A 16,971-nucleotide genomic window follows, 5' to 3' on the forward strand; every position below is an offset into this window, starting at 1 on the left:
ATCCAGCCCCACACTTTGTTATCTATAATCATGTATGTGTTGTCCAGCTTGATTGCAATGGGCACAGGTAAGTTAGGAATTGTGACCCTCACAGCCAAAAAAAATGCTCTTTCAATTCCTCACATCATGAACAAAATGTGTTCATTTCGAAATTATTCCTTTGTGGTGTTGTGAAAGCTGTTTTACATCACATCCAGGCCACTAGGTGGAGAACCAAGTGGCAACAAGATGTTCCGACTCTTAGCGATAAAAAAGAAATGGCATCATTCAACTCGTGATTCAAATTATATTAGTCGGCAGCCTTTGATAAAGTTGCATTACAGCGGGTGGAATAATTTGTAGGCCAGGCCATCCCACTCTCTGAGTTGGGGAGATCATGTGAGTTGGCCATGATTGACAGTAGAAAATCAAAGGTGGAGGGAAATAACATTGATGAAAACACTGATATTACATATTCTAAAAGGAGCTGAGCTTTTACCCTTGTCAAAATAATAGGTGTCAAGATTAGGAAAGTGAATATTTAACATTTCTCACACGTCTCCTGAGCATCAAATACTTCTGAGTAAGTTATAGCATGAATTGGAAGAAAATTAAAGCCCAACCTATTTCGCTCCAAAAGTACACCCCAAGATGACTTTTCTGTTCCTAAACAGTATCTCTTCTTGCAGCTTTCCACTATTGCAGTCTCATCCAATGGAAACACGGATTGGAATACTTGACAGGGGAGGTCAATGCATATTGTTTGCAGTGTCCCTGACTTTCTGGTTAATGTAGGCAGCTAAGAATCAGGCATATGGCTTCCTCATCAAATTCTTCATGTCAGGGCTGTCCTAAAACATTTATTCTGAACATTGTCAATAATGTTGAGGTTAAGAAATTAAAGACTTCTTACTTGATTACCTTCAAAGGTAATTGATCATTTTCACTCTTACATTCGGCCACATTCATTATTGCACAGCAATATGAAATTATCTTAATAAGGTATTCAATTATGATTTAAATCATTCATTATTGCACTGCAATAATGAATTATTTAAATCATAATTGAATACCTTATTAAGATACATTTAGAATCTGAATTATAATTTACACTTCTTTCTTCACGCCTGGCAATAACAAGTTTCAATGAATTCCCAATTGTAGGTGTGTATAACATCTCTGCTAGAATGTTATGAATAAACTGACTTTCAAAACATAACAAAATAATAATAAAAAGATGATAAATTTGCTAAAAGGTACTTTTCCACAATGAATTTGCAAAAACATTTGCTGCCGTAGAAATTTAACTTCTTAAAAGAACAAGTTGCCCTACTAATTGTGCTCATATCATAGAATTCCTGTTCACTAACACAGTAACGTTTAACCTATAATTCATTATAAATGTATGTGTCACTTCACAGGCACTTGTTATTGCTTATGTATTAACATTATCAAAATTCCTTCAAAGGTTAATGTAATAATTGTGGAAGTTATGGATTTGACTTTTCAACATCCCTGTTTACAATTTAATTGAGTTGCCTTTTGCTTCCACTCTCTTCAATGTTTAATTAACTTTGGCTTGGCTCACTATGAAGAGGCTGTAAATCTGAATTGTTTTTCACAGGGCAATTTTCATAGAATCTCTATAGTGTTGGAAGCAGTCTATTTGGCCAATTGAGTTCACACTGGCCTCTTAAAAGCATCCTACCCAGACCTCATAATCCAACATTCCCCATGGCTAATCCATCGAGTCTGCACATCTGTCGATACTATGGGCAATTTAGCACAACCAATCCATCTCACCTGCACATCTCTGGAGGGAGGAAACCAAAGTACATGGAGGAGACCTACGCTGACATGGGGACAATGTGGAAACTTCCCACAGACAGTTACCCAAGGGTGGATTTGAACCCAAATCTCTGTTGTTTTGAAGCATGAGGGCTAACCACTGAGCCACCATTTTGAATAGCTGGCTCAGTAGTGCTTCACGGGTGCAATTTTAGCCTATGGTTTCTACATCTTCCGTGTATATTTAGTAAGGTAAATGAGAAACCTGTTACCTGATACAGACAACTGGCTGATTGGTGCACTTCCTTTCTGTGTCCCCAGTCTAAAAACAATCTCTTATCATTGCATGACAAGCTCTAGCCTCAGCACACTAATCAGAAATGTATGCAAGAAAGATTTAGCACACATTTTTACACATTTTCACACATTTTTACATTTCTCAAGTATATCAAGATTGTAACATATTGAAGTGCTGACTAGATTTTGACTTAAATCATGGTGCAACCTTGGAGTATGAGACGTTAAACTAATCATTCAAACAAAGTCTCTGCTGCTACTGAGGTATTACATTTAAGCAACATCTGTAGCACCAAATTTCAATAATTCTTCTGTCAGAACTTATGTTTTTGTTGATGCCATTCATAGCCTTGCAAAGCTATGTACATGCTCAGCAGCTGGAAAGACACAACCCCTCCCCCAATCAGCAGCCCTAATCAAAGGCATCATCGATCACTTATATGTTCGTTACTAGTTCATTTTTTCAGAGTGTTGTGAGAATTCTCGACATAATCAGTGTTCACAACAACATGGAAGCAGAAGTAGGTCTACTTTGGCATTCTAGATCATGATCCATCATCTACCTCAGTATAATTTTTCTGTTTGATTCCCAAATCCTTGATATTATCACTAAACAGAGATCTATCAATGTCTGTCTTAAGCTTGCTTAATGGCTGAGCTTCCACAGCTGTCTAAGGTGAGAATTCCAAAGAATCACCCGAGTGAAGTGGTTTTTCCACATTTCAGTACTAAATGGCTTGCTTTTTATTCTGAAACTGTGTCCTCTGTTTATAGATTCACAGCAACTGAAACATTCTTTCTGTATCTACACTTTCTTTCCCATTTATATTTCAGTAAACTTCCCTGAGATTTGCCTTGCATTCCTCTAAATTTGAGAGACTATAGACTGAGTCTCCTCAATCTCCCCTCAGGGCAGCACTGTGACAGTTATCACTGCTACCTCACAGCACCAGAGACCTTGGTTTGATTCTACTCTAGGGTGACTGTCCATGTGGAGTTTGCATGTTCTCCCCATGTCTGCGTGGGTTTTTTCCAGGTGCTCTGGTTTCCTCCCACAGTCCAAACCTGTGCAGCTTATGTGGATAGGCCATGCTAGATTGCTCATAGTGTCCAGGGGTGTGCAGGCTAGGTAGATTAGCTATGGGAAATGCAGAGATAGAGTAGGTAGGGTGGATCTGGGTGGGATGCTCTTTGGAGGATTGGCATGGACTTGCTTCCACACTGTAGGGATTCCACGACAGTGCCATCAGGAGTCAACCTGTTGCATTCCCTCTCTGGCAAGTATATCCTTCCTTTGGTAAGGAGACCAGAACTTTACATATTTCTTCAGAGCAGCAATCCAGGGTTCTATACAATGAAGTCTTTGCTCTTCTTGCAATAAAAGCTCACATTCTATTTGTCTTCTGAATTGCTGTCTGCATCTGTGTGCAAGTTTTCAGTGACTTAAGAACAAGGACACGTAAGGCCCTATAGACATCATCACCTTCCAATCTATCATTGTTTAAGAAATAATGTATTCCTCCCACACAACTGGATAACCTTGCGCTTATCCACATCGTATTCCATCTGCCATACTCTTGACCAATCCCATAGCCTGTCTAAGTACCCATGAAGCCTATTTGCATTACATCACAACTTGCATTCCCACCAAATTTTGTATCATCTATAAACTTAAAGTACTATAATTAGTCAGCACATCCAAATCAGGGATATAGAACTGTGTGAACTGCAAGGTCCCAAGTACTGATCCTTGCAGAATCCCACTGTTCACAGCCGGCCAACTTGAGAATGACCCATTTACTCCTACTGTCTGCTGTCTGCTAGTTAAATAATCCTCAATCCATGCTAGCATATTACCTCCAATTCCATGTGCTTTAATTTTGTGTACCAACACCTTGTGCAAGCTTTATTAAAAGCCCTCTGAAAGTCCAAATACAGTGCATTCATTCATTCCTCCTTCTCGACTCTGCTAGTAACAAAAAACGCTCTACACATCAGGTCACTAACTTTTCTTCAAAACTAGAACATACATGTCTGAAAGGTTTCCTCAAAAGGCTTGCATTGGACCAGGACACAGCCACAACAGATAGCTTTCTGGTGAATAACTCACCTCTATCGGGTCTGCCAAACATGACCTAAAGTTGCAGAATTATACCATCAGGCAATGGTTTGATGGAAGCTGAAAATTTTTACTGACCTCAAGGCTTCCGCACATGTCCATTATTCACAATCATCAATGTACTACTAGACAGTCCCCTCAACATACAGCATGACTTGGAAATGAACTGTGGTTTTGCAGATCAGAACAATGAAGAGGATATAGGAGGAGGGAGAGAAGATTTCTGAGCAGGAGACTGCATTCACTCAGGGTGTTGAGGGAGCAGTTCCCCTTCCTGAAGCTCAGTAAGGAATAATAGACAGAATCTTGATAATTTGAGATGAAGTGTGGAAGAGAGTGTAAGGTCAGGAGGTGCATCCACATTTTTTTGGGGAAGGGGGTATCATATGTTCTTCTCAATTTATTCCATGTATTAGATGGGTAAAACTGTCGAGTTTATAGACTGCTGACCAGGATGTTCAACCCCCTGCCAACTCCATTAAGGCATCGATTTCCAGATAAATCTGAATTCTGTCAAAGTCTGGCATCAAAAGAAGGCTTCATGGCAACCATGTAAACATTGCTGATTGTAAAAACCCATCCATTTCAGTAATGTGCTTTAGGGAAGGAAATCTACCACACGCACTAAGGAAAGGAATTGTCTCTAATCTAGTCTCTGAAATAGCCCAACCAGCCATTCAGTTTAAGGGTAATTGGGGGTGTGCAATAAATGCTTTCCTAACCAGCGACAGCCTCAAACCATTAGCTAATAAAGCAAAGGTGGCTGTGGAGGTCAACTCGCGTAATCAGCTCAAGAAAACACAGAGGCTGAATGACCTGCTGTGCTCTGCCCAGCTAAATACCACTGTCTACTCAATGCGTCATGCTCCTGTGACTGGGAGTTGGCATATAAATTTACTCCTGCACAGGATTGCCACATACAAGATTGGGGCTAGGTATTTCCAAAAGATTAATCACATTTATCACTTCATTGCAGCTATAATTTAACATTCTTTGCACCACAATTATACTATCTCTCACACATCTTTGTGAGTTCACACTTAAAACGTAAAAGGAACTACAATACTCAGTAGTTCACACACCCTCTGGTTCACTAATGTCCCTTAGGGAAAGAAACTGCCATTCTTACCTGGTCTTGCCTAGATGTCACACCAGACCAATACAAATGCAGTTGACTCTTATCCTGTGGGAAATTAGGGATGGGCAATGAAAGCTAGCTAGCAAAACCCACATCCTCTGAATGAATTTAAAAAAAGCTCATTGACCTTTCTTTACAACTAGGAGAACATATACATCTGACAGGTTTCCACCAAAAGTTTGCATGGTACAAGAACACCATCACAAAAGACGGCAATATGATTAAGGCCTCATAAGTACTTCAGGCAGAAACATCATATAATGACTTCCTGTATTTTTATAAGTAACTGTAGCTGTTTGACAACACCTTTCATTCAAAAGCCAGTAACACGTGACTTTCCCCATACCACATTCTTCTTATGAATAACACACACCGGTAATCACAGCTCTAGGGATTGACATCTCTAACTGTTTCTAATGCCAGTGAAGTACTCATGTACCAATGTCTAGTAATGTTTCTCACCTTCTATCAAAGAATGTACACAACCACTGTTAAGCTACTCAGACTGAAGGATGGTGTTCGACATACATCATTTGACTTCCTTTGAGCAGCAGGCTAAAATCCGGCAACAGAGCAAGGGGAGTACGGCTCTGTGGAAAGAAAGATTGTATGTCTACAGCCATTTGGAGAGAAAGCTCCAATCTGGTACTCCCAGCTGCACGTCAAACCATGACATCTTAAAAAAAATCTCTGCTAAGGGTAGCCACATCGGACATTAGAAAATCTTAGTATTTTTCTAAGCAGCCTCCAGAAAGAATTCCCAGGCCTGAACAAAAGCAAATAGAAAAACAAACCTCAGTCAGACGGTCCGATTCTACCAGCGTCATGAACCAGAACTCTGAGGAGAAGCAGTCGGTCAGCTCAGACGATGTACTGCCAAGCCTCCTCCTCACCCGTGCACAGGCTGGAGTGAAGGGCAGAGTGCTGTTCAGGGCTTGATAAAGATCAACCTGGGAGCTGAGGTTCTTATTCTTTTGGTCCCTGCTTGGGTGTCGGGTCTGGAAACTGCAGAGAAAACCACAAAGAATTGAGCTCGTCATGAGCTACCACTTTTAACCCAGAATTTATTAATACATTGCTGTTTGCTGTGCAGCTGGCAGTCACTGCCTGGAGGATTTTCCTTTCACTAAATGGCTATAGGTAGCTAAGCTCCCCTTCAGCACAGATACATTCCTCTCACATTACTGCCAGATCAGCAATGGATGGAAAATGGATGTGAAGCCAAATGTCAGGCATTCACTGTCCTTGCAGCACTGCATCAGCACCCCCACCCTGACCCTGAATCCCACCATTGCCTACCCAACAACGTCCAGTTCTGTGCATATTTTTCTCCAGCGGATGGAGAGAAAGATTAAGGGATATTAGCATTCGCACATGAGCAAGAAGTTTGCCTTGATGTTACTCCCCAGAACTGTGAGCATCCAAGTACTCCACTGGCAGTAAGAATGTGGTATGACGGATGTTTGGAGTTAAAGCTTTCTCACTGAAAGATGATACAATGTTATCAAAGAGTGAGAGTTGGTGTAAATTAGTAAATAATTATGTGACAATGTGTGCCTGAGATATCTTGTGAGGTGTTCATCCCGAAGCTATCCTTTGTGATAAGGTCCTTGTCCCATGCAAACCTGTGGTATAAAGCTTTCAGATGTGTTATGTTTCCTAGGTGTGACAAAAAGGGTAGTGACCTGATGGTGCATGAGCTGCTGAGTGTTGTAGCTCTTTACTGTTTTTAACTGTGAATTCTGGCAAATGTATGAGAGACAGTACCACTGTGTGCAAGAAGTGCTACATTGGTAACTCCAAAGAAGTGAAATATATTGATTACACATGAGGCTTCTGTTGGAGTTGACTGGCACCCAATCTCTTGTGTGTGAGAATCCTGTGCATTGTCAAGCTTACAATGCTATCTCACAGGGACATGAAGCATTGAGTAGTCAGTGGTACATACCTTGGCAGAGCACGGATGATTATGCATCCTTTTCTGGTAGGGGAGCCATCTACAGGCACTGAACAACACAGCCACCTCTGCCACTGTTATTTGGGATGGCCTTCTTTCCCTTCCCGAGGGAAAAGACCTTCTTGGAATGCCTTCAGGTGAACTTCTAGGGAGGTATCTCTAAATTGTGGCACTGCTTTCTACTCAATCCATGACACTTTTAAATTTTATTTTATATATTCATTCATGGGATGAGGGTGTTGCTGGCTTGGTCAACATGTATTACCCATTCCTAATTGTCTGGAGGGTAGTTAAGAGTCATTCACATTGCTGTGGGTCTGGAGTCACATGCAGGCCAGACAAGTGAGGATGGCAGTTTCCTTCCCTAAAGGACATGAGTGAACCAGACGAATTTTTCTGACAATCGACAATGGATTCATGGTCATCATTAGATTTTTATTTCCAGATTATTATTGAATTCATCTGCCATGGCAGAATTCTCCAGGACACTATCTGGGTCTCTGGATTAACTGACAGTGATATATACCACTAGGCCTCTGCCTCCCCAACAATTTCTGGGTGGTTGAGAATGATGAGCCTGGAAAAGTGAAGTGCTGTCTGGCGTCTCTTAAATATGTTGCTTGGAAGTTGGAGCTGGGAAGGTCCTGGTAAGGGGCAGACCTCCTGTTCACTTGTTCATAGAACATGAAGTTTTAACCCAGGCATGTATATGTAATGAACTGACAAGAACAAAACTGTGTGTGAAAGCCCAACCTGATCAGAGTGGATATAACCCTCACTTTCAGACATCCTCTACAATTGGTTCCAAATAAACATGATTCAGTCCAATGTGAGAAAATTGTACAGGAAGAATGAGCTTTTGTAAGACTGTATTCTTCTCCATAATGCAGGATGCCATTAGCAGTTTGCTATTACTTAGTGGGTGCTGTTAACTGACTGTGTCCTGTGCTGGAAGGGAAAGAAATTCCAGATCTTCAACATCCAACTGGTCTATGGCCATAGGCAGCAAATCCTGAAGGTTAAAGCCTGTGATAGATAACTTACGATGCTTTCATTCTGCTGTGATCAACTGCACCATCTGCATTTGTGCTATTTTGCAAATCAAAGAGTTGACTATCAGGCAACAAGGATAATCAACTGATGGTATGGCTCTGGTACATATGCACAGTATGCACGAAACAAAAACTGTGCTGTCACACAAAGTGATAGACCACCCCCTTGGCACGCTGAAACAATATTTCCTTTGTGCAGTCTGCTGTGGAGGAAGCATACATTGTTCAGCAGAGGGATTGCCAGATTCACGGTGGTCTGCTGCATGTTGTGTAATCTTTTCTCCATGAGGGGACAGCCCTTGCCACCAACTAAGCAATGAGCAGCTGAGCAAGCAGAACACGATGAGGGCAAATAGAGATCAAGGAAGGGTGGTTGGAACTTAGACAAGCTCTTTCTGTCCTGGATTGAGTTCAGCACCATTATTTAAAACACAAACTCCCCATTCAGCACAGTCTCAGATCATACAGTGACCATCATCGCCGAGGCCAGAAATACTCCCCCACAGAACGGGCAGCCCTCCGCTCCAACCCCAACCTCACCATCAAACCCGCAGACAAAGGTGGCGCAGTGGTAGTATGGCGCACTGACCTCTACATCGCCTAGGCCAGACGCCAACTCTCCGACACCACCTCCTACTGCCCCCTCGATCATGACCCCACACCCGAGCACCAAACCATCATCTCCAACACCATTCATGAATTCATCGCCTCAGGGGACCTCCCACCCACAGCCTCCAACCTCATTGTTCCCCAACCCCGCACGGCCCGTTTCTATCTCCTTCCCAAAATCCACAAACCTGCCTGCCCTGGTCGACCCATCATCTCAGCCTGCTCCTGCCCCACCGAACTCATCTCCACCTATCTGGACTCCATTTTCTCCCCTTTGGTCCAGGAACTCCCCACCTACATCCGTGACACCACCCATGCCCTCCACCTCCTCCAGGACTTCCAATTCCCTGGCCCCCAACACCTCATTTTCACCATGGACGTCCAGTCCCTATACACCTGCATTCCACATGCAGATGGCCTCAAGACCCTCCGCTTCTTCCTGTCCCGCAGGCCCGACCGGTCCCCCTCCGCCGACACCCTCATTCGCCTAGCCGAACTCGTCCTCACCCTCAACAACTTCTCTTTCGATTCCTCCCACTTCCTACAGACTAAGGGGGTGGCCATGGGCACCCACATGGGCCCCAGCTATGCCTGCCTCTTTGTAGGTTACGTGAAACAGTCCCTCTTCCGCACCTACACAGGCCCCAAACCCCACCTCTTCCTCTGTTACATTGATGACTGTATCGGCGCTGCCTCTTGCTCCCCACAGGAGCTCGAACAGTTCATCCACTTCACCAACACCTTCCACCCCAACCTTCAGTTCACCTGGGCCATCTCCAGCACATCCCTCACCTTCCTGGATCTCTCAGTCTCCATCTCAGGCAACCAGCTTGTAACTGATGTCCATTTCAAGCCCACCGACTCCCACAGCTACCTAGAATACACCTCCTCCCACGCACCTTCCTGCAAAAATTCCATCCCCTATTCCCAATTCCTCCGCCTCCGCCGCATCTACTCCCACGATGAGGCATTCCACTCCCGCACATCCCAGATGTCCAAGTTCTTCAAGGACCGCAACTTTCTCCCCACAGTGGTCGAGAACGCCCTTGACTGCGTCTCCCGCAACACATCCCTCACACCCCGCCCCCACCACAACCGCCCAAAGAGGATCCCCCTCGTTCTCACAAACCACCCCACCAACGTCCGGATACAACGCATCATCCTCCGACATTTCCACCATCTACAATCCGACCCCACCACCCAAGACATTTTTCCATCCCCACCCCTGTCTGCTTTCCGGAGAGACCACTCTCTCCGTGACTCCCTTGTTCACTCCACACTGCCCTCCAACCCCACCACACCCGGCACCTTCCCCTGCAACCGCAGGAAATGCTACACTTGCCCCCACACCTCCTCCCTCACCCCTATCCCAGGCCCCAAGATGACTTTCCATATTAAGCAGAGGTTCACCTGCACATCTCCCAATGTGGTATACTGCATCCACTGTACCCGGTGTGGCTTCCTCTACATTGGGGAAACCAAGCGGAGGCTTGGGGACCGCTTTGCAGAACACCTCCGCTCGGTTCGCAATAAACAACTGCACCTCCCAGTCTCAAACCATTTCCACTCCCCCTCCCATTCTTTAGATGACATGTCCATCATGGGCCTCCTGCAGTGCCACAATGATGCCACCCGAAGGTTGCAGGAACAGCAACTCATATTCCGCTTGCGAACCCTGCAGCCCAATGGTATCAATGTGGACTTGACCAGCTTCAAAATCTCCCCTTCCCCCACCACATCCCAAAACCAGCCTAGTTCGTCCCCTCCCCCCACTGCACCACACAACCAGCCCAGCTCTTCCCCTCCACCCACTGCATCTCAAAACCAGTCCAACCTGTCTCTGCCTCTCTAACCTGTTCTTCCTCTCACCCATCCCTTCCTCCCACCTCAAGCTGCACCTCCATCTCCTACCTACTAACCTCATCCCACCTCCTTGACCTGTCCATCTTCCCTGGACTGACCTATCCCCTCCCTACCTCCCCACCTATACTCTCCTCTCCACCTATCTTCTTTTCTCTCCATCTTCGGTCCGCCTCCCCCTCTCTCCCTATTTATTCCAGAACCCTCACCCCATCTCCCTCTCTGATGAAGGGTCTAGGCCCAAAATGTCAGCTTTTGTGCTCCTGAGATGCTGCTGGGCCTGCTGTGTTCATCCAGCCTCACATTTTATTATCTCACATCACCATCACAATATCTGCTTGGCCACACTATTATGTATGAGTCCTGATTGAAGAAGTTAGTGCATAGTAAGGATATAGTAATGAGTAGTATCTGAGGCTGGTTATGAAGATATGGCATTTGAAAATGTATTTGCTGATTTTGATCACTTATGTCACTCATTGAACTTCTATCCATTGCTTACGCCTGGCATTGATCTCAGAGCTATCTGTTCCCATCACCTTTTGAACTTGTGATCACACGCTCAGCAGCTGGAGAACATCTGTCCTACTTTTCATTCCTTTGACCAAGACCTTAGTGCAGTCATCTTAAAAACCTTGACCCATGCTTTCCTCTTGTCAGTGTTTCCCTGGTAGGGTTCTCTCACCCACTATTTCTAACTCTTGCTCCAGCAACAATATACCTTTTATTAAGCAACACAATTTAGCCCCAAGTGTTGCCAGTTAAGGTATGAAACTGGATCACATCCAGAGTTCTACAGCCATCAGTAAATGGGGAAATCTTCTTGAATGATCAGGCAGCATGGTGTTTGCTTGATTCCCCCATTACAGTGCATAGCTGCAGGCAAATCACACATTTTCAGGGGCTATCCACCATTGGATCTATTTCATAGGTGCAACAGATGGCAGGAGTAAAATAAGTGTGGGAATTCTGGGCTTAGCACCTTAGTGAACGTGTACAGTGGCACTGAGAGTGCTTATCTCTCTGTTTTTTTTCATTCCTTTCAGGCCTATCAGTGAGAAAGCAGATCAGCCAGAATATGGAGGTTATGAAGGAACAGAGAGCCAAGAAACAGTTGAAAGCACGGTACAAGGCAGTGACAGGAAAGAATCTTGCAAGCACGGCCTTCCTTTTGAACTTTACATCTCTGAGTCTCAGGATGAGGCTTACTATGGAGAGACGGAGAGTGACACAGATGTTTTAGGGAAGAAAGAAGAAAGCCAGAGACAGAACGTCTCTAGCCTGCTTTTGAAAGAATGTAGCGCTTCTGGAGAATCTCGGCAGGACCCTAAATGGAAAGAGAAGAGAGGAGCCCAAAAGACGGCCATGGTGGAACTCCAGTTGTCCTTGGCTCAAGGGAAGCTTGGTGATCCAACTGCTGTTACAATCATTGGGGCGGAAGAAATCCATCCTGCAGCCAGAGAACCAACCGTGCTGTGTGAGAGTATCCAGAAAACTGAATCAGCAGCATCAGAGACTAATGGAAATGTTACAACCCGGACAGTCTCGACTACTATATCACAGCAGAGCAGGAGTGACAAAAAGGTCAAGCTGGTCGAAAGTGAGCTGCAAGGAACAGAAGCGGATTCATATCAGTCTCGGGCGGAGCTGTCTTTGGATTCCTCGGACAGAGAGCACAGTGGAAGGGAAGCCTCCACGTCCGAAGTTGGTAGCGCATGTGCTGACTCGTTGGCTGAAGACGGACAGTCAAAAACACGAAGCACTCCTTCTTTCTCAGTTGGGATTTCATCAGAGGGAACAGAGCACGGATCAGAGGGGACACGCTCTGGGAAGGATTCTGCAAGAACACACAAACACCGGGCCAGGCAAGCCAGTGAGTACAACTCCTCTTGTTAATTTACACAAAAGGAGATGTTATGCTGTTAATTTTATTTCTCCGTCAGGCTTTTGACAGGTCCAAGGAGACAGTGTACTAACGTGTTACTTGTAACACTAAATAGCAACAGATTCGAGCTAAAAGGTTGCAGACTGATGATGCTTGCAGAACTGAGTTTGACAGACATAAACAGTTGTAATCCTGGGAGTTATCTGATCCTCTGAAATGGCAAATCTTTGCTGCAGTGGAAAGCGAACTCAGAACCTTGCCTGTCTTGTATTCGTGCGGTCAACCTTTGATACTGTAAGCATATTAAGATTTTTAGCTAAACCCATTCGGGTTGAATGCTGTTAACAGATTATTAAATGGTGTGTTCAGTGTTTCCTACTACAAGGGCACATAGATGATACAAGAACTAATTTACGCTTGAATGATTCATTTACTTTGTCACTACTTTATATTGGCTATTCAGTAAAACACCCAGAACTCATGTATTAAGCATGTGGGATAGGTTATCTAGGTATATTACGCGTTTGACATTGCTTTGAATCTGGTTATTAATTATTGCATTCCTCTTGTGAGTGTTTGAGTTTAAGAATTTTGTAGACTTTAAAGTTGTTCTGATTAAGATTTGGTAAATTATTCAGGTTTCTGTGCAATGGTTAAACAATTAATGGCTGATGATCACTAATTATTTGCAACTTGATCTGTGGTTGTGCTTGGAAATTCAAGGGATTTAAGTATTATATGGGTTACTGAAACAATAGAGTCATTTTAATTGCATGTATTCACAGCAAATGAATGAACAGGCTTTCAATGCTTGCCAAATATGATAATTTCTTTACAAAATCAATTTAAACTACTTTTACAATGGAGTTATTTCAAGTATGAATGCTAAATTCTAAATACAACTATACTGTTATGGCACATTTTAAAAGCAAGTGCTTCCCTTATAAATGTTTCCTTTAAATACAAATGGGAACACTTAATTATATGTGTCCTACCATATCATGGTAGCTTATATAGTTGATAATTAATACCAATAAGCTTGAGTCAACTGTGCTTATTTGTATAAATAACTCTGTAAAGTCACTACTATATGTATAGTTACCTATTTTCTGTGCTTTAAAAATAAATACTTTTTATGTAGGCCATAGTGTTTAAAATATAGAATTTAAAACATTAAATAAATTTATACAATATAAATCTATTGGCAGTTTAGAAAGATTTAAATATTTATTCTTATTCAAACATTATCGCACCCACAAGAAAAAAGTTCAAATACGTATACAAATACATAAAATAATTAATTTCCATTTTAAACTTATAGCTAATACATTTATTGCATTTCTGTAAAATCTTTTAAAGTAAGTGCATTTTTTAAATGGTGTGATATCATTTGAAAGCACAGTTTTTAATTCAAGGGAAGAACCAATATTCATCTTGATGAATATACTGAAACATTTGATATGAATTCATCTTTAAAAAGTAAGATTATCCTCTAGAAATTGTTTGTTTCACTTACAAATTTAATTCTGCAATAATCATATTGAATATAAGAACTATTTACATAATGTGTGCATTTTTAAAAATCTTGAGTTTGGTATGCTCTCTACAGAAATTCGACGGAGTGAAAGCCTGTCAGAAAAACAGGTTAAAGAAGCCAAGTCTAAGTGTAAAAGCATTGCCTTGCTCCTGACAGCAACTCCTACCCCCAGCTCCAAGGGAGCGTTAATGTTTAAGAAGCGTCGCCAGAGGGCAAAGAAGTACACTTTAGTCAGCTACGGCACTGGGGAGTTTGATCCCGACGACGATCAAGAGGACTCCATAGAATTCACTCTGGTACCAACCAGTGATTCAGATCTTGACGAGGACTTTTGTGCTGATGTCAACTCAGCTCAGGTTGTGACGTTTGATTGGGACTCAGGTCTAGTGGAAGTTGAAAAGAAAGAGAAGACAGAGGGCGAAATGCAGAGACTGCCAGATAGCAAGGGCAAAGGTGCCTTGTTGTTTGCCAAGAGGAGACAAAGGATTGACCAGTACACAGCTGAGCAAGAGGAAATGAGGAGAACAGGAATGAATGAAAATGCCTCCACTCACACTGTAAAAACAGAAAATCATTTCCAGACAACAAAAAGCGGCTTGTATGATTCATCAAACATCATACAAAATCACGCCGCTGAAAATTACATGGATGTAAGTAAGTTACATGGAACGGAAAATGTCTATGGAGGGAGGGGGAGATCTGAAATGATAATCCAGGACTTGAAGTCTGCTGAAACTAGTAGAGCAGGTGCGACAAACAGAACAGCGACACCATTCCTTGGTGTGCAAAATCGAACTGCAGCTCCCTTCTCTCCTACTAGAAATGTGGCAAGTTCCTTGTCAAGTTTCCCTCCCCCTCCACCTTATTCTTCCATCAGCCCACCGCCCGACAATATCCATCGCGTTGCATCTCCTCCTTTGGCCGCCGTGACCCAACCAGCCAAATGGTCACCAATGGGAATTGCAGGAGAGCAGATAGCCTCCAGAGATGAGAGAATCTGTGTACCTGCAATAAAAACTGGCATTTTACAAGATGCAAGAAAACGGAACACTACAAAACCCATGTTTACATTCGTTGACCGTCCTAAGGTAGCTCCAAATCCAGAACTCCTGTCGATGGTCAAAGGTAAGACAGACCGACGTAGAGGAGTAGATCAGCCTGGTGGAGGTTTTGAGTCAGGACCTGAAGAAGATTACCTTAGTTTAGGCGCAGAAGCATCAAATTTTTTACAGACACCAGCAGTAAAGCAGAAGAAACCACCTCCAGTTGCACCAAAGCCATCTGTTAAGAGCCCTCCTACTGGCCCAGACCCAACATTACCTCCGTTATCACCTACAGAAGTCTCCAGTGCTCAAGCTCCAGTTCATTCTTCTGAGAGTGCTAAGCAGATGCCTGTAAAATTGCACTCAGTTCAACCAGTTAATACATGGTACCAGTCCCAAGGTGCTGCCAACCAGTTTGTATCTTCAACTGGACCCCGATCAGTAACATCAACACATTCATATCCTTCAAAAACACCACCCACAACTCCCATAGCAAATTCTGCACCTGCTGGAGGTATGGGTCCAGCCTATGAGATGCCAGCTTTGAAAGGTAAAGGAGCGCAGTTATTTGCAAGGAGGCAATCTCGCATGGAGAAATATGTAGTAGATTCATCAACAGTCAAAGCCAGACAAGCACGGTCATCATCCCCCACCCCTTCCATGCCAGCATCTTGGAAGTATTCATCTAATATAAGAGCACCTCCCCCTATGGCTTACAATCCTATTCATTCTCCATCTTATCCTCCTGGCATTTTGAAAGCACAAGCGCAATCTGCATCTTCATCTAAGTCAAATAAAGGTGCCAAAGGTAAAGGCACTAAAAAACCTCTCAATGCTTTGGATGTCATGAAGCACCAACCATATCAGCTTAATTCATCCTTGTTCACTTTTTCATCCACTCCTGATGCTAAGACACCTCTGTCCACAAGCTCATCACTTTCTAAGCAGTCCATAAAATCTGACCCTCTTCCACTTCAACCAGTCAATGCTACATATCCTGTTTCTAAGAGTGTCTCATCTGTGTCAACAGGACCATCTTTCAATCAAGCCAGTACAGCTTCTGCTGATGAGGAGTATGTCTGTTCTTCTGCAAAGAATGCCTTTGTACCCCCAAGTTATGCATCATATCCAAAGCATGAATCAAGTGCTCTGTCAGTTGCCATGGCACCAAGACCAAAGTTTTCAGCAAAGAAAGTGGGCGTCACAGCACAGGTGTGGAAACCCTCTACCATTGTGGAATAATATAATTAATGAAAGACAGCAATAATTTTCCCTTGTGTTATTTATAATTAATTTTGCTATGATGTAGAACTGGAGTTAGTAGCAGTTTAAAAAGTACACTATTTTCTACACTTCTCTTCAGTAGATCTTTTAATAACCTTTGTTGAAATTTCTACTGTTTAGGGAGTCTCAACAGTCAGCCGCTTAAAATGTACCTCCTCTCTTTCAAATAGAGCATAAGTCATCTCTACTCACCTTTTATAAAAAATAAGTACTTGGAAGTGAAGAGGTGAGTAGAAAAATACTAATAATTCCAGCAGTATATTGCCTTGAAAAATAGGACATAAGAGATGTACGGTTGTACTATGTTTCCTCACAGTAGGTCTTGGGTAAATCTGTGCTGCCCCAATGAACATATTCAGGTTCTCGGCAACTCAAGAGAAAGGATAACTAGAGAAGAATGTATAGAAGTTATAAAGTACTTTA

The 16,971-nt window shown here is 43.0% G+C and overlaps 1 protein-coding gene across 4 annotated transcripts in view; it reads left to right on the top strand.

The window, feature by feature from the left end:
* Positions 1-16,971, top strand: part of synpo2b (synaptopodin 2b) — a 124,962-nt gene that overhangs the window by 66,009 nt on the left and 41,982 nt on the right. For 2 of the 4 annotated variants that reach the window (XM_048529705.2, XM_059646088.1), the window contains 2 exons: positions 11,846-12,672; positions 14,294-16,476. In XM_048529705.2, the coding sequence (XP_048385662.1) occupies positions 11,846-12,672; positions 14,294-16,476 (3,010 nt within the window). The remainder of the gene's footprint in view (positions 1-11,845; positions 12,673-14,293; positions 16,477-16,971) is intronic. The other 2 variants (XM_048529715.2, XM_048529722.2) reach the window with 2 other exon arrangements.

This window comes from Stegostoma tigrinum, chromosome 1, assembly GCF_030684315.1.
Source record: "Stegostoma tigrinum isolate sSteTig4 chromosome 1, sSteTig4.hap1, whole genome shotgun sequence".
Lineage (NCBI taxonomy): Eukaryota > Metazoa > Chordata > Chondrichthyes > Orectolobiformes > Stegostomatidae > Stegostoma > Stegostoma tigrinum.